This window comes from Python bivittatus, unplaced genomic scaffold (genome assembly GCF_059951505.1).
Source record: "Python bivittatus isolate LINGU-HERP-01145 unplaced genomic scaffold, Pbiv_v1 ctg000080_np1212, whole genome shotgun sequence".
In the NCBI taxonomy this organism is placed as follows: Eukaryota; Metazoa; Chordata; class Lepidosauria; order Squamata; family Pythonidae; genus Python; species Python bivittatus.
Genome location: NW_028277035.1, coordinates 10,257,513 through 10,282,800, shown reverse-complemented (window position 1 = coordinate 10,282,800; position 25,288 = coordinate 10,257,513). Strand labels below are relative to the sequence as shown.

Below are 25,288 nucleotides of genomic sequence, written 5' to 3'. Positions count from 1 at the left end.
CCAGTTTTGGAATCTGCCTGGCTGAATCCCTTCTCAATGAAACATGACTATTAAAGCAACTCTTGCCCAATCCACAATATTCTAATTTTGCCATGCAAGGCTTTCTTTTAGAAGAGGAAGAATGGGCCTGTTTGTCCTCACCTGTAGGAGAAAATCTGTAAGATGCAACTCTGCACACACCTGGATACCAATAAGCTTATTTTGAAGATAAAATCACAGACTTGGAGGACCCATCTCTACTCTACTTGAAGATGCCTATTAAAATAACTTGCAAGGTCAAGGAAAGCAGGGGAGGATGTACTTTTTCCTGTTGTGAATTGTTAGAACAGATGGTGATGTCTCCTGATGATAGGGCTCAACTATGTTGAGGGATAAACTGTGCTTATTATAGCATTTACCAGGCATATCTGCCTCAGGCCTAGGTTAAGGGTTCTGTTGCCACTTTATACCTTTTTTAGGTCTCTCATGATTATTACTATAGAAAAGATTCTGTTTTTTCTTGTTTTTTAAATTGACCTGTCATACATCCTGAGTGGAATTTAAAGCAACAAAGTCTCTTGAGATTTCTAAAACACAAATGGATTTATTGTGGCATAAGCTTTGGGGGACCAGGGTCATCAGAGACATGCTAGCCCATGAAAGATTATGCCACATCAATCTGTTATCATTTAAGGTTGCTGTGCTACAAGAAGGTCAGGCTACCTCTCTCTGAACTAAAGTTAATTTAAACTGAACAGCACCACCTCCAGGATGTTCCAGAATAAAAACCAAGCAGTTTCCCCCCCTTCCTTTTTCCCTTTCATTGTGTCTCAGTAAACTTTTTAGACTCGGAAGGGAGTTGAAATCAGTCCTTCTAATTGCTGTGAGGAGTGGGTGTGTGTACATGGCCTGTTATCAGCTTGGAGAAGATGCCCTGTACATAGGCCCACTGCCCTCCTGAGTGTACTGCATTTCCAGATCAGGCACTGTGTAAATCAGCTCTAAGAGTGAATCAAACATTGTAGAACAGGGCAATGTACTATCACACAGTTTGAGGGCTTCTCCTCAGCAAAACTTCTTGCCTGGTTCTCTATCCCCCACCCTAAGAGTTCATTCTGCCTCCCCTGTGGCTGTGCAAAATGTACAAGATTCTGTATAAAATGTCAGTACTCTGATAAATTGGCTATCCCTGGGGTGAGGAGCAATAAGTACGGCATGGAGGAGAGTGCTGGTCTCTGTGCTTGGGGGTTGGACTGAAAAAACACAAAGTTCCTAGGGGTCATATGTGCTTCTTCCTGGGAATTTGGGGGAAAGATCACAAGACAAGAATAGATTCTGAAGGAAGTTGTGTTTTGTTTATTGAATGCTGGTTGGACATTTGTGACATTGCTTCAAGGGTCTTGTTTATTTTGTGCCTTGCATTTTAAGTTTCAATTAAATAAGCACTGGTTACACCCTCTCCATGTAATGTTTTGAAAAGATTGCACTATTTTTCCCTTTTTCCATACCGCATGCATCCTGGGAATAGCAAGGGCAGGGAAAAGAAAAACTCTTGTCTTTTAGAGAGAGGATTGTTGGCTTACGAGTCCTTTGAAGGGGTGTTCCATGTCTGAGCTGCAAAAATAGAGACAACTACTAGATGGCAACAAAGAGCTGCACTATTTCTTCACTATATCTCCTTCTTCCCTCTAGTGGCTCTCTAGATTTTTGCCCTATGTTTTTAAAATGGCATCTATTTAATTAACAAAACAGAATGGACAAGACCAGACAAGACACACACTATCTGATTAGATTAGGGCTAATGGCATAGAAAGCCATCATTTGCTATTCACGTGTTAGAATTAGCAGCTGCACAGAAATCTTTAGCCAGGTAACAGGGAATTTGGGGGGAAAGATCACAAGACAGGAATAGATTGCAATGGACAAAGACCGAGTTCAGGGAAAGGCAGAGGAAGCAGGGCATTTTGCTTTAATAGAGCAGAGTTCAGTTATAAGTGGGGAACGTAAAAAAATAAAAAATAAAAAAATATATATCCCTTGACAGCAAAAAAGGAAGACATTGATCAAGGGGTTTAAAAATGTAGTCTTCACACATACACATACATGCTGAGGGGGCATTTGAACACTGCAACACACAATTTGAGATTAGAGTATCAAATGCTTCCTCTGGCATCTTAACTCCTGGTTCTTCCTATAGCCAGCAGACAAAAGGCCATATCTCTTTGGAGATATCTGGAGTAGCATATCTTGCTACTCTAAGAATTAAACAAAAAATTGCAACAAAGCTGATTGTGAAGGAAAGCTCCCACTTCTTCTGTGAGTTTAGCAGACTGAGCCTGTCCACTGTTCAAGCAAGAGAAGAGGCAGAGCTGAGGGTTGCCAATCACAGCAGCTGCCAATCACAGCAAACTCCAGGTGGTTTCTTTGAGTGTCTTCCACATGGCAGCCCTAAAGTGTGGCTATCTAGTGTGGGACCAATGTGTAAACTAAGTACAGACTGCCCTTCTGCCCCTACTCTAGCTCTGCAACAGAGCAAAATAGAGGTTCTGTCTGCCCAAGAAGTTGGGGGAATGAGAGAGGTGGAGTAAAGAATAGGTCCGGTTACTGGCAGCAGACAACTCAGATCTTCTGCTGTCAATTCTTCATCCTAAGAGCCATTCTCTTCCTTCTCTCCCCTGTCTCCTGCCACACATGCCAAAAAGCTGACTTCTCCCTTCCACCAGTGTCAGTTGCTGATGGGGAAAAAAATCACCAATCATCTGTGTAGCAGGATGGGAGGGTGCCTCCAGCTTTTCAAGTTGACTAAATATGGTGACAGCAACCACTAACTTGTCACCTGGGCTATTTCTGAATAAAGGTTTACCAGCCCAAGCAAGAAAAGGAAGAGTAAGACTGACTATCAGACCCAATTATATATCCCAGATTGATAAGTGTTGCAAAGGAGTGCAACAGGAAGCCACAATACCCCAAAGTAACCCAAGGGGTATGAAAAATGGCATTAGAGTAGGCCAAATGGCAGCAGCTCACAGTGTTTACATGGGATGTTCCTTTGTAGGACAGCAGGTAGGGATAAGCGGGCAAAAGCAGTTATCACATTGCTCACTCATAGCCAGTGAAAGTTTTGAATTACTCAGTTGTTCATACAGTGGTGTTTGCAGGTATATAAGAAGCACATGCAAGGCCTGAGATGCACTTTGTACAGTGAAGTGTGGCCAGGCTTTAAGTGAGAAAGCTCTTTCTAAAGGAGGCAGGTGGTCCAGCAACCCAAGATGAAATGGCTGTGGAGGGAAGCTGCTAGGGATCAAAGGAGAAGAGGCATGCCTGCAATGGCATTCTCTAGCCAGTTGGAGCGGAGGCATTTCCTACAGTGAAATGAAGCATCACAGACAGATTGCATAGCACTGCTTGTGCTTGCAGAGGGCAGAAAACACCACTTTTGATGAAGGGTAAGGAGAGCCCTCCTGATGGGTTGGGGCATGGGTTCATGTCAATGCCATGCATACATGTCCTCAAAAAACAGACAGTCATCACATTGGGCAAGCAGGATGAGCTGATGAGCCCTAAGCCAGCTTGGGGGAATGGAAATGGGAGTGGGCACCCATAGCTTCCTATCTATGGGCACAGTTAACCCATAGGGGATGGGAACAGCCCAGTGCCTGCTGGTTACTTCAGGTGGTATGGGCTGTCCCCTCCCCTCAGGTCTAAGTATTTCATCTGCTGCTATTTTTTTCCCAGATAAAAAGAACTGCATGAAGCTTCTGGCTATGTCAATACTGAGAGCTCTCACAATACCCCAGGTAGCTAGCTCATCAGTGGCTTGGAGGAGTTAAGTCTCTCAGCCAAGTCCCTCCCCAGCTTTCTCATGCAGCTTCCCAGCCACAGCTCAGCTATCCAGCAGGCTGTAGAGGAGGAGAACTTCTGGGTTTGGGGACAACCAGTTCTCCTGCTTACCATCCAATTCCCTTAGATGTCTTCTCCTGCTTTAATCCATGTGGGAAAGCAGGATAAGCAGATCAACCATCTGAGTTCCATAATACTTTTTTCTAATCCTCATATAGTAAATACAATGACTTGATCTCTGTTAGAACTATTAGATATAGTGTGCTGGTCTGTGTGCCAGGTGACAACTATAACCATAACCCTTTTTCTTTGTTTTGTATATCTGTCATTCTGTATAGATCTTTCTGAACCCAAACAAATCCATAATCTTCCTTTGTCATGAATTGGAGTGGTTATTTAAGCAAAATGTGCCACATTTCAAATTTAGAAGTAGTTATTCCTTGTTTCAGTACATACGTCTGTTGTGTACTCTAAGTGCTACTCTTCCACTTGTTGCAGTTTCAGTCTCTGTAACTTATGCATGCATGTGCCCATATGTGAGTGAATATATATGCCAGCAACAGGATCTTGGGTGTGTGTATGTGTGTGTGTCAAGACGGATAAGATGGTGATTGTAGCAGTGTGGTCCAAGTGCAGCATGATCCCTTTTGTATGTGCCTCAGTCTCACAGACACATAGCAAGGGGCAGGTTTTGGATTATTTATTTATGTATTCATCAAATTTATATGGCCGCCCATCTCACAACAAGTGACTCTGGGCAGCATGCAACAGAGCTAAAAAGCCATTAATATATATAAAACAGTTATTGTTACTGTTATTTAAAAACTTTAAAACTATATGAAAAACATAAAGCTAAAAGAGAAAAAAAACTGGGCAAAGAAAAGATGTTAATTACAATAGAACCGTCTCCATATTTCACCAGTCCCCTGGGGTCCCCAAGCCTGATGGCACAACCAGATTTTGAGGGACTTCTGGAAAGTCAAAGGGGATGATGCCAGCCTCACTTCAAGGCGGGGGAGGATATTCCATAATGTGGGTGCCATGGCACAAAAGGCCCACCAAATGTAGCTCTCTAGCCAACAGGGCCCACAGCACGCCCTTTCTGCTGGACCTGGTGGGACGGGCAGATGTGATTGGGGAGAGGCGATCCCTCAGATGACCTGGTCCCATGCCATGTAGGGCTTTAAAGATCAAAACCAGCACCTTGAATAAGACCCAGAAACAGACCGGTAACCAACGCAGCTCATGGAGCAGAGGTGTAGCATGTGCTGTTCTAGAAACACACATAACTGCCTCTGCCACTGCATTTTGCACCAGCTGAAACTTCCAGATACTCCTCAAGGGCAGCCCCATATAGAGGATTATGATGCTGTGACTGCCACCTTGCCAATTCTGACTGCCTCCTGCAGATGCCTCTGTATCCCTGGCCTCAAAGCACTGAAAACTTAAATTCCTATTTCTTGCATCTAGTCTTTAACTGTTTGGCACATTTTTCCCAAGTTCTGGTTGCTCTTTGTTCTTTTGCTGATGACTAAATGATCTGTCCTTTACACTTAGCATTCCAGGTCTTTTATTAGCGTCATCAAGATGCAAAAGACTTTGCAGCTAGACTTACAGTATATACTGCATGTGACAAGAACTTGCCTAAATCAAGCTACAGATGTTGTTAGCATTAGCCTTTGTTTTATGATAGACTTGAATCTGCCTCCATGATTGAAAGCACAAGGTGTCTTATGGCTTTTATAAACATGCCTCATCCTTTGGGGTGACATTCCAAGGTGCATACAAGTAACATTCAGATCGGTCTGAACTGTTAATAATTTCAGATGTTTTTTGAATGATGATCTGCTTTTTATGCAGTACTGGGATTCTGACCTATCAGTAGCCAAGACTTTACTGAAATATATTTTATTTCTCATTTCCATACCATTTGTCATGTCATGTATAACTCTTATTTTCCACCAGTGCTATAAACCTGTCTCTGTTCTTCCTGTTTCTCATAAGGGGAACAGAGTTGAATAGAGTTTATTCAAGGTTATAGTTTATTCACTCAGTTTGTCTGCATGGTTATGTCAGTACTGTAATTATTTTAGGATAATTGTATATAGTGTGGAAAAATAAAGGCAGGCCATTTATGCCACAAATTTTTCCTTTCCCATGTTTAAATGGGCTAATAAGAGCACCTTAGATTGATGAGCAGTCTATTGCTAATCTGTGACAGTACCTCATGTGGAAGCCACTTTGAGAATCTTTCCAAACAGAAATCTCTGACTGTCTAATATTGTTTCAAGGCTAGACAAAGTTTCAAGAGAGAACATCAATTCAGCAACCTTGGAAGATACTTCAAAAGGCAATTTCTCCCCCTCCTCTTCTGAAAATCCAGCGAAGTGGCAGCATTTATTTGCTTCACCTGAGGTTTCCTCTAATAGTTCCCAAAAACCTGAAGAGGCATCCCATCAGCTACTAAAAATGCAGGAAGAGGCTTCGAAGGGACACAAAATACAGTAATACCTCGGTTCACGAATGCTTCTGTTCATGAACAATTCGGTTCACGAACAGCACCGTTCGCAAAATTTTACTTCTGTTCACAAACTCCGCATCGGGTGACGAACATGACCAGCGGCCATTTTCCCTGCTGTGACACGTGGTCGTGGCTTCCTGTAGGGAGGGGGACTCTCCCTCCAAACAATAACCGCCTCCCCACCCGCCTTCCTGTCCTCCATGCCAGAAGTCGCCTCGAGCAAGGTTAGCGTTCTCTCTCTTCATACTGTACTTTGTTTCATATTTTTGTGGTTTTAAAAAAAAGTACATATGGTTCAGAACAGATTAACCATATTTACATTGAACCTTATGGGAAAATTTGATTCGGTTCACGACCAATTCGGTTCGCGACCAGAGTTGTGGAACAAATTAAGTTCGTGAACCGAGGTACCACTGTTCCTCACTGAGAAGGATTTCCTCACTTTGAAGAGGAATTTTGCATCACTTCTGTGGCACAAAGCACTTGGTTCAGGCAAAACTACGCTGCCGTAGCCACGCAGGCAAGATATGCGTGTTTACACATATTCCAGAATATTTCCCAGGCATTCACAAGGTGCAGTTCAGTTGAGTTTCCTCATACGACCCCCAGCATCACTAATACCCGACATATATTGCTGATATGAGTTTTATGCTGCTGATTTTACTGCTGTTCATTTACTTTATGTTGCTGCCTTTAATATGGTGATAATTTGTAAGCTGCCTTCAGTTTACTTTGTTTCCTGAAAGGAGGGATATCAATTTCCAAGCAAATAAGCAAAGAAACAACATTTTCACTAGGGTAGAGGGTTACATAAAGCAAGCAGATTTCACACATCTCATTAAGCTATAAGGCATTTTTGTGGTTTTGGCTTAGCATGCTTGTACCCAGCCAATATGGTTTAGAAAACCTCAATTATGGCTTAGCACAACATGTAAACCAAGGCAGTTGTGGCTTATTTAATACAAACCATGGCAGAATGCAATATCTGAAGTGAGCACAGGATTGCCATTTTTTTTTCATAAGTCTCTGCAGCTCTGCTTTTAATAACAATTGATTAATGAGAAATGTGCTAATCAGGCTGTTTCTGGTGTGCCAATAAATGCTTATTACCTTACACCTGCAACTGATACACCTGGCAATCCTACAAGATCTGAAAATTTGATAAACTTCTAGTTTCTTTCCATTTTTTTAACACAATACCTTGACCAGGTGGGCATGGTTCCCTGCAAATAAATGCCCACTGCCTTTTATGTGTCTCAGTATGGGGGTGGGGGGGTAAATACCAGTTTTAAAAAGAACAAGTCGCTTCTTACTGATAAACAGTCAGCAGAGGGCAGCATAGCTAAGCACCTTCATTCTAAGAAGAAGAAACAGCAACCCCAAGCCTCATTCAGAAAGATACTCAACTCAAGCAAGGCTGTGCTGGCTGCTGAATGAAAGTAGCACTGGCCAACTTTCTTGCCTTTCTTGTCTTTGGGTAGGAAAAAGGAATGCAAGTTCTCTGTAATGAATCTTGGTTGGATTTGCAGCTTATGCTTGTCAGGAGATGATCTGGGGGCACCCTACCATCCATTTAACATCAGAAGTCAATTGCCTCTTTATGCCATTACTGCTGTGGTGAGTGAGAGGAGTTAGAAATGCTATGAGTCAGAACTTAGCCCAAGCAAAAGATCTACAGTGACTTGAAACATCTGGCTATGGAGCATGAGCTTGGTAGTCTATTTGGGAAAAGTTCTCATTATTTTCTCCCTTGGCTATGGACCAGGTGAGATGGGACATCATCTGGGGAGGACTTCACCGTTGCTGATTCTCCAAGCATCTTCAACAGCAGCTGTCCCAGAAAATTCTCAAGGCTCCAAGCCCTTGATGACCAAAGTAATTATTTTTTTAAAGGATCCTAAAAGATGCTTTCCTCTGCCTTTGCCACTGAGAATCAAAGGCAAGAGCAACAGAATTTCAAGCAGGATTCACCTGATCCTCCAGATCTTTGGTACTGTTGCTCTCATGACCACTATTGGCCATGTTGGTTGGGATTTAGGGGAGCTGTACTTCCAAACATCTAGAGGACATCACACTCCTTGTGTAGCACCCAGTTTACATAGCTGAGGGAAGAAGGAAAATGTAATCAGCCTACATATCTGACTGGGTGTGTGTGTGTATGAGTACGTGAAAACTTGTGGCTGAAAAACAGTGTGGAAAAACAAAAATGTGTGGTTTTGCTGCTATTGTTTGCCTTAGTTCACCTCTCTGAGGCTGAGGAAGATAAATGAAAAGCCACAAAAGATAAAACAGCAATAGAACAAAAAGAGCTGCCATTGTTTTTAACAAATGAATGAAAAGCTTAAAGCGCTGGCATTAAGACTCTCACCCTTTCACCCCTCTGCTTGCAGCAGCTTGTATTGAACAACAGTGGCAAGATCTCACGGTGCAGGAGCAGAACATTGGTTAATTAAAAAAGAAAAAAAGCTTAAGATTTAATGTTATCCTCTGCAATTTCATAAGATTTGGCATTACGTTCATCATATTTGGAACCTAATGCATCTGAGTTTAGGACCAGGATATGTCTGCAGCAAGATTTGATGGTGGAATGCTAGCACCATGTCAGACTGCAAGCAGGGGAGCCGCGTTTGTTTCAGGGCGCGGTTATATTCTGCAAATAGGAAATGAAGAGAGCTTTTTTTTTTTTTTATTGGTGGTGGTTTTAATTATTTTTCATCTGAGCAAGTACTCCATCTCTTCTTCTTATAGAAACTGAACTAGCCTTGTCCACTTCGCTACCTCAGCGGTTTGTGGCTTCCTTTTCACCCAGCTGCATATGGTCACTCATCACAGAGCAAGCCTCCTCACATTATCCCAAGTCTTTGATGAGGCCAGGATGCTGAAACACATCAAAACAATTATATCTAAGAGACTTACTGCATCAGGTCACATACTCCGTCCCAGAATTTATAGTTGGGGAAGACTTTATATATTCAGCCAGCAAGCTTGCCAACTCCAATACTTTCAGGCCCATGGGGAGAGGCACCATTAGATTGGGACTCCAGATGTGTGAAGGAAAATCATTCGCTTTGTATGTGGATAAGCCAAAAGGGTTTTATGGGACCTGGCTTCAAGCCAAAATCCTGGCTATCCGCTCAGTGAACCTTTCCCTGCGTTGACGGTCCTGCCTTTATGAGGAGGCCTGTCAGCCGTGGAGGAGGAGATGACATTGCTTGGCTTGCTGGAACTTGCTAAAGCTGTCATTTTGACCCAAAGGAATGCAAATCATCCCCAGCTTCACAGTCTGACAGGCCCTTTGCCAAGACAGAGATAAGACGGCAATACGTCTTCCTCCTTCATGAATCTGGGGAGTGTAGAATGTCACCTTTATCTGACCAGCTGCTATGGAAACTGGGTGAAGAAAACTTTAGGCACCATTTTGTTGTCCTAAAAAAGCAGTCCAAAAGACAAAAGCTTGGCCGAAACAAATTAATGGCTTTGTTCCTTACCAGCCAGCGTAGGCTGCTGCGTTGCTCCTGCATCAGCATGGTTAGTATCTCGCACATGGAACAACCATCTTTTGCAGGTTTTCTTTTCTGAGAGAATGTGCACTACTGGCAACAAAAAAGAGCAATTTCTGTTTCTGTCATCGATCTCAAACTGGAGAGGGGGAAACACAGACCCGACTTCTTAAATGAGAGAATGGAAGATTGTAGATAGGTCAGTAGGCGTTATTGAACATCTCCTCACATATGAACAGGTCCAAACAAAACTAATATTTTATTTGGAAGTTTTGACTACATCTTCTTTTCAGCAGAGTTTTATGGAAATGAATTAATCTCCATAAAGGAGGGACCTTGAAGGAAAAGAGCTAACATGCTGTTACTATTCAGGATTTGGGGAATTCCAGTAAGAAGAAGGACTGGTTGGAAATGCTTATCTTCGGTGTTTTTGGAAATTCCAGTAACATTACGGACATTCTGCTGACATCATTACCATTTAACTGTTAAATCTGATGGCCGTTTTTAGTCGCATTTTCAGCCTTAAAAATTTTGAAATTGTGTGGAAATATGGCCTGGCTTTTGGTTGCTGCTACTGAATGCCAGGTCAGCCTGTCATAAGGCCTCCCTCATCCAGGAGTTAATACTGGGTGAGAGCCCTGACCTGGCTTGCATCACCAAGACCTGGTTGGGCACAGGAGTTGGATTCCCTCTTGGAAATGGACTCACCTGGGTTTGACCGTGGCACTACCCACAACCCCAGGACAGAAGTAGTTGTAGATCTCCCTAAACGTTTGGCTCCTGCTTAAGCAGAAAGTGGAAACTGTGGCCAGGAGACTTTGCTCATCTTTGGCTGGTGGGCCAGTTACAATCCTATCTTGAGCAGAATGTTCTGGTAATGGTAACTCACACCCTGGTCACCATCTGATTGGACTACTATAATGTACTAGATGGAGATGACTTTAGCCTTTGGAGATGACTCAGAAGCTGCAGCTGCAACAAAATGTGTGACCAGACTGTAGGCAGCATTGCCATTGCAGAATAGCACAAATCCCAAGGTTGCTTATCTGCCTGCCTCTAGACTTTCAGGGTGAATTATTATTTCAGAGTGAAGTGTTGATTATTTCTTTTAAAGCCTTATGCAGTATAGCCCTGGGATACATCAGGCAACATCTTGTCAAAACTGAATCTGCTGTCCAGTCCAATCATCTAGAGAATCCCTCTCTTGAGAGGAGAGATGTGGGGTGTGGGCTAGGTGACAGACCATTTCCATGGCAATCCCCACACTTTGCTTTTCCCAGAGGTATGGTTAGCCCAATCTTTTCTTGCATTTTGCAAGCTTGTAAAAATTATTTTTCCGAGTGTTCCTTTAGCTCTAGTTGGTTGTGAGTATCTACCACTGTTAATTTTTTGAAGTACATAATTTGTTGGTTTTTATCATTATTGCACCTATGTTGTGTCTGTGTTTTGTTGTCAGTCACCTGGAGTCTATTTGGATTGGGGCAGTCTACAAATATTGCAAAACAAATAACACAAAGCAGTTAGGACAGAACAACCACTGTGCAGTCTGGGATAAAACTAGTCTGAGTTAGCGTGCAGACTTGCTATGCTCTCAATAATTTCAACAATAGCAGTGAGCATTCACAACATTCAGTGTGCTCTTGCGATGTGTCTGATTATTAGCACTGAAGATATTTCAGTCTCATTCATTCAATTGTATGCTGGCTGGGAGATGCACATCCAATATATATTCCTTGGCAGATTTCACTATTGCTGCCACTTAATGAATTTCATTTCACAGCATGAATTTCTATAAGCTGCATGAATGGAGCCCAAACTTTGCTCTCCTGCTGTGGACAGAATAGCTTTAATGTCTTCAAAGAGAAAACAAACTCTTTTATCTATGTCTACCTGATTCAAACAATTTACTTTTTAAAGATGCTGAAGTTGTTACATTGTGGCTCATACCAGGATGTAATGCCGACATTACTCATTCTTCAGCACTGATCTGAAATTTAATTGCATGTTCTTATTTAACATCTTTAGCAGAAAAGCCCGGGTGTTTCATTTGAGAAGATGACAGAGGGCGTGCTTTGCAATTTCAACCAATAGTTACATCTCTGATTGGCTTCCAACAGAAACATTCTCATCTAATGCCTTTTTGTTTTAAAGACAAAGCAAATTATAACATAATCTATTTAGATTTGTATGAGAGAAGGATCTAGTCCTAGTTCATATAATCATCATTAAAAGAATTTAAACAACATAGATCTTAAACAACCAGGATCCTAATTTTCTTAATAGTATATATTACAGAAATTTTAAAGGAAGATTAACATACTTGTTGCCTTTATTTCTATAACTGATTTTCTATTGTTTTTTTTTCCTTAATCAAGCTTTAAAAGCTTGCTATGCTCTGCATACTGTCTATCCCACAATTTATTGGACAATTTCAGAAGAGGAACAATTTAAACTTCATTGTATCTTAGATCAGCTTGATGAAGCCTTCCATAGGAAAAGAATGAAAGCCGGATAATATCAGAGAGAACTATAAATGTTCTGGTGATGTTGTACATGCTCTTCTGAGTCTCCGATTCTCAAGGAGAGAGGTCAGTGGTTTTAGATACATTTAGATATAAATTTATCTGACATTTGGAAGAGAAATGCATAGCTGCCCTTTGCTTAGTTCTTTGACTTTAGCTCTTCCTGCTTGGGTCTATGTAGCAAAACTATTTACAAAAATAATCTGCACTTCACACTTAAACTGAATTATAAGTCATTTGCTGGGAAGAACGGGATTCTTTGGGTATTTTTGTTTGCATGTTCAAAGGTGTTGTAAAAAGAATCCTGACCATTTTCAACGAACTACAATTCATACGTTTTCTTGGGATAGACTGTGGTAGCAAATGGATCGGAAATGATAATTACTTGGTTCACATACTAAACTGTGGCTTATAGAATGAATCACAGTTGGGTGGGTCTGCACAACTCACCAAACTATATACCATAATTTGCAAACTACCCTACGCTGGGGCAGCAATTAGTGTAATGTGTGATCCAGACCAGTATGTGTGTGATGTAGAACATCATGCCCAAGGAAGTAACTAATGTTAGGGCTACGCTAGCTTGAGACTGAGACAGAATACCTGGTGGTGTTTCTATATTCCCTCCTAAGTGACTGGAGTGTTTGCTGAGCGTGGCCCACCTTGCCATGGAATCCAGATGAATGGGAGGCATTCTCATTTTTCTGAAAAGATGTCCTTCAAATTGCATCAGCATCTACTTGCTGATGTTTTTCACTTCCTGAATATGCTGCAAAATGTGTGGTGGCCCCTAAGCCTCCAAGTGAATGAGGCAAGCTGGCATGAGTCATCAGGGCCTCCAGAGATGAGATATTTTCCTGCTCCACGCATCTTGGCTGAATCTGCGTCATCAGTGCCACCTGATTGCACTGCAGAGCTGAGCGATGACGGCAGTGGGATACATTCCGTGCCTGCTGCTTTCCGAGGCTCTACCCTTTGCTGCATTCTGAATCTGTGGGATAAGCGAGCTTCTGGAAAGCTGTGCCCCTTGTGTTCTCATCATCCTAGCTGGCTTTGCTCAGGTCAAAGCACTGGGTGCAGAGGAGAATTGTGGCTCAGGCAACGAGAAAGAGCTCTGTGCTTTGCTCTCTTTGGCTCTGCAAAAACTGCTTGCCTATCGCAGCTGCCTGGAGAAAGCCTCCTCAGGACTTCAGCAGGCCCCCCGCACTGTGGAATGCTCCAGGTGCCAGCCATTCTCGGCTGCTGCTAGTAGCCCAAATGTGAAGGGACTGTGCCAATATCTAGTTGTATTCTTCTCCCATTTAATAAGGGGCATTCCTTTTGCCTGTACTTTCCTGCAAGCCCCCTCATCCAGCTGGATTGTCCTTTCCAGGTCGGAGAACCATTTTAAGCCAGAAAGGCTTATTCTTCTATGGTTAATTTTCTAGGTTTTTGCATGAATCAGATCCATTTCAGCCAGATCCATTTGTACACATTCACGGACACCTATACTCCTGTGTGCATTTTTTATGCATGGCACAGGAAAGCAATTGCCCCTTCTACTCAGCAATTCAAATTTTTTTTTCTAAACCCCCTCCCCCCCCCCATTAGTCTGCTTGTATAAAACTAATGATCATATATTAGTATGATTAAATTCTCTTCTGGCAACTACATTCGCAAACTTTCTCATTCGTTCCAATGAAGTTTTTTTCAAGCCACCTTACAGGGAAGAACAATGTCAGAGAATGCAAGTAGCCTTTCTTTTTTTTAACAGTAATTTTATTAAAAATTATAATTACAATGATAAAAAATGAATAGAAACTTTAAAAAGAAAAAAATAGAAGGTGCAGAAAAGGAAAATAGAAAAAAATAGAAAAGAAAGAAAAAATAAGAATATAGTGTCAGAAGGATTAGACACCTCCTTTTCCCTTGATTCATTTCCCAGGCCAGGAATTTAATAAAACTTACCAGACAATCAGTGGGGGTCAAAGAAAATTTATTCAATCCATTAGCTTTGGATAGGCAGCAGCAAACAACTGCTTCTCTGTCCCCTTTTTATAGGACTTTTAGTTTAAAGATTTAGCCAATCATTATCAATAGAATGGAATGTGTTAGCTAAAACAGCTAACAGCTGTTTTAAACAGCTAAAACAGATGTTTCCTTATTTTAGAATTATGGCAAACTTCCTTTTTTATAGTTAAACCAATGTTACTTTATCTAGTACTAAAACAATGGGCATTTTATCTTTCCTATACGTGTGTTTTTCTATACATAAGATATATGACTTCCTTTACATAGATGTTGCTACATGATATATTCTCTTGTTTATTCTGACAGGAACCAGCATTGCTATCTTTCCTATACAATCTTTCCTTATTGTAAACATATAAGAAAAATATTCCAACAATAGTAAAGAAAAATAAAAGAAATATGTAAAATATATAAAGAAATGACTTCCCCCTTCATCACAACAAGTATAAACAATTTTAGTAACTTATCACCTTCTCTTAAAATGCAACAAATGATCTCCTCCCATATCTCATCTCTTAACTATAAGTAAAATCTTAAAATCTCATCATTCATTCCTGGTCAGCAAAAGTCCATTAAGGGTTACCAGAGATAACATATCTATTTTAACCTTGATCAAGTAAACCAGCTTTATATTCCTTCCTTTTATTTTCTACAATCTTGATCTTTAGTCCATTGAAAAAATCTTCTAGAACTTGATTTCTTTTCATTTTTTATTTGTCCCTTCTCACAAAATTCTTCAAAGCATTAACAAGCCTCTTTTGTAAATCCAATATGGGAAAATTATCCAGATCACTTCCTTGGTTTGTTATTTGTAGCAAGTGGTCTTTCTATCTCCAACTGCAACCTCCATGGATTCTGCCCCCACCCTGCCTCATTTTTTTTTCATTAAGGCTTGAAAGATTCCTATTTGACTTCAACTGAAAGTTGATTCATTACTAATTTTATTTGGAGGTGTATTTCTCTGGTGCTACAATGTCAAGATTAGCACAAGATACCCAGTAATCCATCTGTTAATGGTGAACCAAGGCTAGATGCTTTGAGTCAAGACATATCTGAATACTTTATGAAAGTTTGAAAAGAGAAAAGGCCCTCCTATGTTTGTGCAAATGTTACAAAGCAACAATAAAGGGAACTGCAGTTCTGATATTTTGCCCAGTTTGTCAGGCTCTGGGTAGCCAGCTGAATGGAAAAGGAGATTCCCACTGAATCTTTTTAAATAAGATTGATTGAAAGGAGATACGGTAAGCTTACAGAAATTTCAAGAATTTAGATTTAGTTTTAGAACCCAATTTATCTTTCAGCTTGTTAGGGAGGAGAATTGTTCAAATTCTTTTAGGTGTTCATTCCCTAAACAGGTGGGCTGCCTGCTTCCTTCCCAGACAAGTGGGGAACAGGGAGGTGTCTTTGGAGATGTTCTCAAACTGACTACTGAATCCTTATTAGGCTGGGAACAGACCAATATATAGCTTGGTAGAAGACCAAGTAGATGACCTTGCTAATTGCAAAAAAGGAAGAAGGGGCAGTTCTGGTTAGCAAAGACTGGAGACCACCAGAAAATCACAGAGCTGTAGGCTTGACTGGGAAATTTAGAAAGTCCTGCAAAAATGCAAGGACAAACTTTTTTTGTATTGTTGACAAGAGAACTGCATGGATACATACACAAAGTAATAGAAGTCTCCAAGGAGACTTTATTATTTTATTTATCCTACAATATATCCTTCAGCAACATAAGACAATGGATTTGTTTTACTCCCCTTATCAAAATGCTGGCAAGCTGAGAAATGTTTGAAGCCCTGAAAAATAGTTAATTCTGATCCATATCATGTTTCCCCCTGCTCATTCTGATGATGATCTATCCTTCTTTCAAAGAACTGATCTTCAGAATGCTTGTGCTAAGTTTGTGTTAGGAAGTTGGTTTGAGTAAACATGGAGCAGCCAAACACAGTTGAGAAACCAAAGCTTTATTATCAAAATATACTCTTGATACCATATAACCGTGTTTTGTGTGAAGGAAGGGAAAGTGAAGATTGAGAATTACACTGTAGTAAATAGAATATCATCTCTCCCAAAATGAGAGGATGAGCTGGGAAATGAGCAGTATAAGTCTTTGGGCAGCTTTCCCCTACATTTCCTTGGAAATCACTGTTTGTGATCGATTTTGCTCTTTCTTCTTCACTTCTGCCCAGATGTCTGACAGATCTTGGATAAATTGCTGGATCTGAGAGCAAAGAGGAGGAAGGTCAGATTTGTACAATAAGCGGTGATTCCCTAAGAGTACAAGATTGAATTTACTGCTACTTTAGAACTTAATCAAGGCTGCTGGTCTGGAGGATACCACTTGGGGGAGGGAGGCAGGAGGCATTTCTCTCCAAATACAGGTAGTCCTCATTTAATGACCACAATTGGGACCAGCAACTTGGTCGTTAAGCAAAGTGGTCCCCAAGTGAAACTGTGACTGTGCTTACGATCTTACTTAAGCTTTCCTTTACTTTACAGACCGGTGAAAGTTGTAAATGTGAGGATTGGTCATAAAGTTACTTTTTCATCACCATTGTAACTGCAAACAGTCGCTAAACAAGGCAGTAGCCAAACAAGGACTATGTGTAATATTATTTCCCTTCTAGAAAGGTTCTTTCCTGGCCAACTCTCCCAAATGTAACTCATTCATGAATGGCTCTGAACATCAGGTGCTGGGGGTACCATGTGAAGGTAATTGTTAACTAACTGCCTGTCCTGACTTTCAATTCCAAGAGAAATTAGGCTGCCCATTCCTAAAAATAGCTATACTTGAGTCTCTATTGGACTCACTGAGACTCTGATATGATTCCTAAACACAGTAGTTCCTGAGCTGCTTAGAGGACACCTGTCAGGCCTAGCCCAAGGAAATCCAGGAGACCATACAGAATTTATCCAGCAAGGTTTACTACCTACAACCCATTTACAAGAATCTTCCCAGACTGAAGCCCAGTTCCCAGGCTCAGTCAGTTCACACCGATGGGATTTCTTAGGGAGGTGCCAATTTCCTCCGCTTATCTCTTCCTCACTCCTCTGGAGATGAGAGCACATTCTTTACTACCCTCCCACCATTCCAGTCCATCACATCACCCCAGATAAGGAAGAAGTAAAGGCTGTTCCACTTAGCACTATCTCTTCTCAGTCTTCTTCCTTCCTTAACCTATAAGGACAAGTCCCCAGTAATATGTCCTGTTTCTCCCTCAAAGAAGGTTGTAGGAGGCCATTTATGCACCATTGGCATTCCTGCAGAAAAATGGGCTAACAAGCATTCCTGTTGACGCAGCTCTCCTCTGCTCTTTACAATCAGTAGGGGAGCCTCCCCTGGGCCTGATAAAGCTTGACTTAGAACCTTTTTTCATTAGCTATCTCCAACATAACTGAATACCTTGGCAGTCCCAATCCGCCCCCCCCCCACCCCAGGACGGGCCTTCATTTGCCCCCCAGCCTTAAGCTGTTTTCTTCAGCCATTTGCTATATTGCAAAATACCTATCAGCCACAAAACAAGAGGAGAACAAAGAGAACCAGGACCTTATCATTTCATCCCTTGCTCTTCCTATTGCCACGCCACAGATTGGGCTTCACTAGTGAAACAAGACTCTCAATCTAAGCCAACCTTACTGAAACAGGCTTTACCTGAAGACATGTGTCTTTACTGAAAGAGAGTTTATTGGCTTCTTCCCCTTGGAGCCTCAGGTTTCAGGGAAACGGGGTAGACTTCATTTAAATCTTTGGCTTGGGATTCTCTGTTTACCAATTTCATTGTGTTGGAGATGCAATGAGAATAATGCTTCATTAAAGCTTGTTTTTGTGATGTTCTAAGATGGTTATATTCTGGGAAGAGGTCATTACACCCATTAATTGGACTTTGAGACAGGGCTTAATGTTTTCAGACATCCATATTTTTTTGAATACATATATGTATGTACTACATGAAAATTAAAGGCTGAACAATGAAAAAGATTCTCCATGTCATTCTTTTTACTAAGAAACTTGGCCTTCAACTTTGGAAAGATAAATATATGGCCCTGATTGCTTGGTAGATTGAAGTCCTGATGTTTTCTGCAACCAATAAGCACATGATTACAGATATAGATTCTGTATGAACAGTTACAATGAAGCATGGCCATTCTTTATTGAAACTGTTATGTTTCTCCCACCGCCTTTTCAGTTCTGTTTAATTAAATAGCCATAATAATAATAATAATAACAACAACATCTGCCTATCCCAGATCCTTGGGAAGGATTTGATAGGTGGATAAAAATGCCAAATCCAATCTAAACATCTGGCTGACTCTGCGACCAACCATAATAATAATAATCCTTGAGTTGTATCACACTATGATGTCAGCCAGACAGTTTCTTTTCCCTGGCTCTGATACGGCTGTGTACTGGTCATTGAGGACATTCATCATAGTGGAGGCTCCACTTTAGGGCCAGCCTGCCACTGAGGTAGGATCAAGTCAGATCAAGATAATCCAGTGATTAGGAACAGTGTTTTCCTGTGGAAAATAAGCCCTCCTCTGTGTGAACATTCTGATTCATATGGAGGAGGAGCCGAGGAAGGTGGGCTATCTGCAGGGTTCCTACTGGCTGACCATTCCCAACTGACCACAGGGCTCTGTGCTTCTGTGGCCATTTCTCCTTTGGCTGCTGGGACTCTGCTTGAATCAGGTAAGACCTGGGGTTGCACTAGTCAGGCCCTGAGGCTTTTACAGAGACGTTACCAGGATCTGATGCTTTATTAGAGTGCCCTTCTGACACCTTCCATACAGTTCTACTTTCTGTGGGTTTTTTGTTAGGCAATTGGGATACCCAGACTGGAGCACAAAACTGAGAAAATCCTGTTCAGACCAGGATATGTACTAAGTGTATTCCTAAGCCCAAAGAGGTTCCAGGCCCAAAGAGAGTATTCTGTTTTTCTGGACCACAGGCAAAGCTTGCTTTCAGCCCCTCATTTGGATAGTGTGGTAGAAGTGGGAAGAAAGGTCACCCATGCATACCATATCCAGCTGCCTGTGAGTGTCCTCCAGAGGCACCATTAAAGCTTCCTTCATCTGCTTGCTTACACTCTGGAAAAGATTCAGTGTGGCCATCTTGATGGTGCCCAGCATCAGTGTCTTTTTAGCAGCAGTATTCTGGATGTGAGCCCAGCGGGACTCCTATGGAGGAGACACAGGCAACAAAGAAAATGTTGACAGGATTTTGATGAACCCAACTAATTCCTGCTTATATTATAAAAGGGACCACAAATACCCTCTGAGGGACACAGCACAGCAAGCAAAGCAACTAGCCTAGGGAGTCTCTCAGCATACTGTTCAAAGGAAGGCATCCTCATGCGCAGTGCTTGGTTGCTCCTCTGATAAGGAGGAGAGCCTAAGCCAATGGCAGTTGTTTGGCCAGCTCTCTGAATTTGGAACTCTGCCTTCCACCCTTCCTAATAAGCCAATGTTGAAAGCAATGGGTTGTTCTTGGCTTCCAAGCAAAGGGTTTGCTCACCAGCTCTCCTGAGAAAGAAAGAAGTATCCTCACCCCACCTGCTTACCCAGACGATGACATCACTGCGGGCATGGTCAAAGCGCAGCTGCAGGCGTGCCAGCTCATTGTTGTGCTGCAGAATCTCATCATCCTTTTCCTCCTTGTAGCGGGCCAGGCGGACCTTGGCTTGTTCAATCAATTCCAGCCCCTCCTGGGCTGACTGCACGAGATCTCGATGCATCCCAACTAGAGTTTTATAACGTCCAATGACTTCCCGGATTTCTTCAAACTGCAGATGATGTCTTGTGTTATAACTATCCTGAGATGGCAATCCTTTTTTAACTGACAATCAAGGAAGGATAACAACTAAATAACTTAGACACCATGATCTCAGGTAGGGAATTCACTGGGTTCAGGGAGACACATACAATAGATGAGCCTGCCTATCACTACCTTCAGACCAGATGCAGTTGAGTTAGGCTGTGTATTGCACAAATGCAATAAACATGGGATCGATCTTCAGGATAAAAATTTATCAGCAGTGCTCATGTAATCTTATGTGTCCGAGCTGGAATAATTTTTTCCATGACCTATTCTGCAATTCAAATCTCACTGTTCAATCATATATCACTGGCAAAGCAGTGTTAAATGAACTATAAGCTTCTGGTGGTGTGGTGAGAGCCAAATGCAACTAAAGGTTATGTACCTACCTACACTTGGTTGATCCAAGCATTACAGAAGAGAGGAAAATCTGTCCTTGATCTAAAACAATTTCTTCCATCTAATGCTTTTTATATTTGTTGGAGATCAAATCCTACCCATACTGGGTTGTATAATTACGGTAGTTAAGTATACTGGGAGGATATCAGGTTGGGGGAATCTGCCCTAAGAATTTGCCTTTCTTCTTAGCAATTCATTCCTCATACGTACCTCGGAGACCGCCACCACCTTCTCCAGGTATTTGTTGAAGATAGAGTATTGCTGTAGCTTGTTGTAGAGCTTCTGGTGCTGCTGTCTCAGAGCTGTTATCTCTATCTTGACCTTGGCGAGCTCCTTCACCCGCTGCTTCTTCAGTTCTCGTTCCTTGTTGGCTTTCTTCAGAGCTCTGATCCGTTTCTGATCATTCTCCTAACAATCCCCATATTGAATACACCCCCCCACCCCAGTGACCCAGCCAAAGACAAGTAACAAAGGCAAGAAGCAAAAAAGAAAAAGGGCAGGGAAATGGTAATTGGGAATGTCAATGCAATTTAGTCTCCATGGAATATACGAGAATGACAGTGTTATATAAGAAATTGCCTTAAATCAGGTCAGGCTATTGGCCTAGTATTGGCTCTCCAGGACCTCAAGAAAAGTATTTCCTAACATTTTTTTTTTTTTTTACTTTATCCTTTTACTGAAGATGAAATTGAACCTGCAATTTTTTGTATACAAATCAACTTTTCTCGGACTGAGATATGGAACCATACTGGTCCATTCCATGGAAACGTGAAGCCCATTAAATGGCTAGTATAAGTTTAGATTGCATTCTTCCTGTCTTTTTGTTATTATAGTTCTTACATTATTTTAAATTGTTTTTAATTGATAAATTAGGTTGACTGTTTATTTTTCGTTTTCATTGTGTATGCCTCCCAGAGTTCCATGCAAGTGAGATGGGCAGCTATATAAATTCAATCAACCAACCAACCAATCCCTTGGCTGGCCCTAGAGCAGGGTTCCTCAACCTCAGCAACTTTAAGATGGGTGGACTTCAACTCCCAGAATTCCCCAGCCAGCCATGTTGAAGTCCACCCATCTTAAAGTTGCTGAGGTTGAGGAACCTGCCCTAGAGGTCCAATATGAGACTTAAAGCCATTCCTCTTTAATATTAGGCTGGCCCCTTCTTTGTTGATTTTTCAAAAATTGCTAAAAGCCCAGCTGTTTTGGAGAGCTTTCCTCTGATTTGGAGTTTCTATCTTTATTTTTTAATTTTTCTCCTTATGTGATATTATTGTGACTCTCCTTATGTTGTTTATTGTTATTGCTTTTCATTTATGACTAAAAATAAGTTGGGCTTTTAGATTGCACCAGGGATGATTTAAGTGTATTATTTATTCAATGCACGCTTCAAGAGTTCTTTTGAATTGGGTCAGGACAGACATATGTTTAATAAATAAATAAACAAACTCTTATTATTGGCACTGTGCTCCAAAGAATTGAGCTGCCTAGGTTATAGCCCAGGTCCAGAAAACTTGTCATCATCGTAAGAAAGAGATGAGGCATTATTCAATGACTGAACGTGCTTTGCTAACTTAGGCTGTGACCATAGTACCAATGAGGAGCTGCAAAAATGCCATTCTGCCTGGTCCATTGGCAACAGATAGAAAACTCTCTGGAACAGCATCCCACCAAGGGATCAATATAGCCCCTAACCAGGCCATGTTTAAAAGGTTTTTAATGACTTGGCTTTTTCCCCAGGCCTTGGGCTAGGCTGGGGGGTGAGCCTCTTATAAGATTTTGTATGCTGATTTGGATGTTTTTTTCTGTTCTTGACAGGCCCTGTTATTTTCTTCGTTTATATTGTTCCTAGCTGCCCAGAGTGAGTTGGTGGCTTTATAAAAGTGCTAAATCAATGGATGAATAAATAAACTACTAGATGCTTTTTCTTCTACTATTGTGGAAACATCATATTTATGCCATAATTAAAAGGGGAAATAATTTGAATTAAACAGTTATGGATTTTACTGCATATACCTTGCCTATTTTGTTTCCTTTTCCAATTGGACGCTATTATGCAACCTTAATTGCTATGCCCGATGGGCAAAAAAACGTTCGTATACAATGTGCATGGCTTCGAGAGAACCACAGTGAGAACTACCAGTTCCTAACCACAAAAATAGGATGGAGCCATTACTATTAAAAGCAGTGGATGGAAAGCTATAAGGAATCTGTACCTGTATGAATTGCTCAAATTTCCTAATATATGCTTTCAGCTGGACTTCTTTTGCACCAAGTTCTTCCCACCTGTTGTTTAGGGATTCCATTCTTGTTTTAAATGCCTAAAGAATACACAGAGAGAAGTTACTAACCAATCATTTGATTATAACAGACCTTTTCTTCTGTGGGTAGTATGAACACAGTTAACTTCCTTCAGGATACAAACTGGACCTGGGATCCAGTTTGATGGATGGGATCAAGCTTTATCTTGATGGCAATAGGGTTCTGTGTATTTCAAGGGGTAAAGAAGTAAGAGATGGGAGATTCTATAATACAACAAAAATATTTTGAGAACCTCACCTCCTTTTGAGCTTCCATGGCCTGATGCACCAATTTGGCCTCTTTCTTTTTTTCCAGGAGTCGAATGGAAGGAGATGGAGACTGCTCCTCTGACACTGGGAATTTCCTAATCAAAGAGAACCAATATCTATTCAAATAAGCAAAGATGCACTCTCTGTATGCGTTGCTGACATTTTGTCTTTCGTCTTGTTTTTTATTTTAATTTAAATGGTGTTTTTAATGGTTCTTATATATTTTGTTTTATTATGTACACTGCCTAGAGTCATCATGTGAGATGGGTGGCTCTACAAATGTGATAAAATTAAATGAATGAATGAATAAATATTTCCCATGAATAATAAAGGCCTATCATGTCATAGGGCCCATGAGGGCTATTCAAACATCTTCAGATAGCAAGGACAGATTTCTAACAGAATAACTTATTTGTCCCCAAATTAACTTTCATTCAGAAAAGAGACTACAGCTCCAGGCTATAGTCTAAGCTGAGATAGCGTGGAACAAACATATGCTGACTAAATTAAACATTTAATGTGAATCAACAGACTTTAGGAGAAGGAGCTGAAGAATTAAAGGTAATCATGGACTAAAGGAAGATAAAGGCAATAAAGGATCTAGAAGGCAGAGAAACATATGAAGAAAGACAAGTCAATAGATAGCTGAGTCCCTAAGCACAAAGATGGCCTTTAAATCACACTTTGATAGCGAGTGGTATCCAGCATGTAATGTATATTGCTTAGTGATGTAATTGTTGCTGATTAGACAACAGCATGATCTGATTCATCTGTGGGTGAAAAACACTTGGACTTTAGTCTCAAAAGAGGGCTTTTTTAAAAAAAAGGTGATTCATTAAAAATAAGATCTCTTTCAGGGCTATTTGCCCCTAACTGGACAAACTCCAGAAATAGACTTGCAGGGCATGAAAAAGTCCATGAGGACATGATTCTGACTATACAGCAAGGATTAGGAAATTATAAAAGAACAAGACTTCTTCCTCTAAAAAAGTAGATTCTTGTCTAAAGGTTAAAATTATAGACCTGTCCACTTTATCAGTAAAAAGGTAAATTAAGGCTAGAATGTTTAACACCATGTTGGAAAGGTGCTTCCTCAAGGTTCAGCATGTCTTTTACACAGGGAGATCTTAGGGTGGTTTCTTACAATGTATATATTTATATACATATGTACTGTATTTACTTATTTACTTAGACAGTTACTCATTAGGACTTATAAGTTGCTCCAATCAACAAAGACTCTGAGAAGTTTCCAAAACCCTCTTCACTAAGAGGATTAAAATAAAACAGAAGCAAATATTATTACAACAAACAGAGAAATAATCAAACACCAAACACATAATGTAACAGAAGATATCTCCATTCACAAGGATTCCATGCCTGTATCCTAACTATGCCAGTTAGTTTTGCTTAAGGATAATCCAATGTGATTATTACATATTAAATCATTAAAAAATATTTTACAAACTCTTTCATAAAATGCTCCTCACACTACTTTTAGAAATATTAATAGTAACATGGTTGAGGGAATCAGATTAAGGCTACAGCATTGAGGAATGAATGAATTATCCATCCATCCTTCCAGTAGGTTTCACATAATCAGCCTGGTTTCCTATTATGCGATACTGGATTTTGAGCTAGATGAAGCCTTGATCTGATCTAGTAGATGTCTTCTATTAAAAGTGTATGTTTTGCGAGGAAGGATTCAGAGGAGAAAAAGATTCCAGAAATGAGAGAGTAAGAACAGTGTTTAGAAAGGGGAAAGCAGAGAAAACTTCTGGTGGTACAGACAATATTTCAGGGGGCAGAACAGAAACAATAGAAGGAGGAAGAGGTAACTTACATCAACAATTTCAGCAATTTCTGTCCATACTGCATGCGGAAATACTCGCTTAGATCCTCTTCATTCATGGTAGTCATGATGGCTGTTCCCCTGCCAGGCACGTCCTGACTTTTCCAACCAAGCACCCTTTTCACCTCTTTATCGGAGCCAAGCAAACAGATCTGAGAAGCTGCCAGAAGCTGATGCAGTTGGAGCCATGGAACTTTCAGAGGAAGATATGGAAGATGCAAAAGGGTTGCTTAGCAACAATAGGGATTTACTGAACTGGGAAAGATGAAAGTCCTTTGGGAAGTAATAT

The 25,288-nt window shown here is 40.9% G+C and overlaps 1 protein-coding gene and 1 long non-coding RNA gene across 2 annotated transcripts in view; one reads left to right on the top strand and one right to left on the bottom strand.

Annotated features, from left to right (window-relative positions):
• The window catches only part of LOC112542598 (uncharacterized), a 51,757-nt gene extending 28,306 nt beyond the window's left edge, over positions 1-23,451 (top strand). Inside the window, exon 3 of the long non-coding RNA XR_015795045.1 lies at positions 23,197-23,451. This is a non-coding gene — a long non-coding RNA (uncharacterized LOC112542598). The remainder of the gene's footprint in view (positions 1-23,196) is intronic.
• CCDC42 (coiled-coil domain containing 42) lies at positions 16,377-25,086 on the bottom strand. Its single transcript, XM_007422045.3, has 7 exons — positions 24,991-25,086; positions 23,140-23,245; positions 22,797-22,901; positions 20,794-20,991; positions 19,931-20,152; positions 19,389-19,547; positions 16,377-16,590 (listed from the first exon to the last, which is right to left on the bottom strand). The coding sequence occupies exons 1-7, from the start codon at positions 25,065-25,067 to the stop codon at positions 16,495-16,497; spliced, it is 963 nt and encodes a 320-aa protein (XP_007422107.1). The 5' UTR covers positions 25,068-25,086; the 3' UTR covers positions 16,377-16,494.
• Positions 25,087-25,288: the final 202 nt, after the last annotated feature.

Coding starts and splice junctions, on each gene's coding strand:
- CCDC42 (XM_007422045.3), bottom strand. CDS start 25,067: ATGACTACCATGAATGAAGAGGATCTAAGCGAGTATTTCCGCATGCAG. Junction 23,246..24,990: donor AAATTGCTGAAATTGTTGAT/GTAAGTTACCTC, acceptor CTCTTTGATTAG/GAAATTCCCAGTGTCAGAGG. Junction 20,992..22,796: donor AATTTGAGCAATTCATACAG/GTACAGATTCCT, acceptor GGGGATTGTTAG/GAGAATGATCAGAAACGGAT.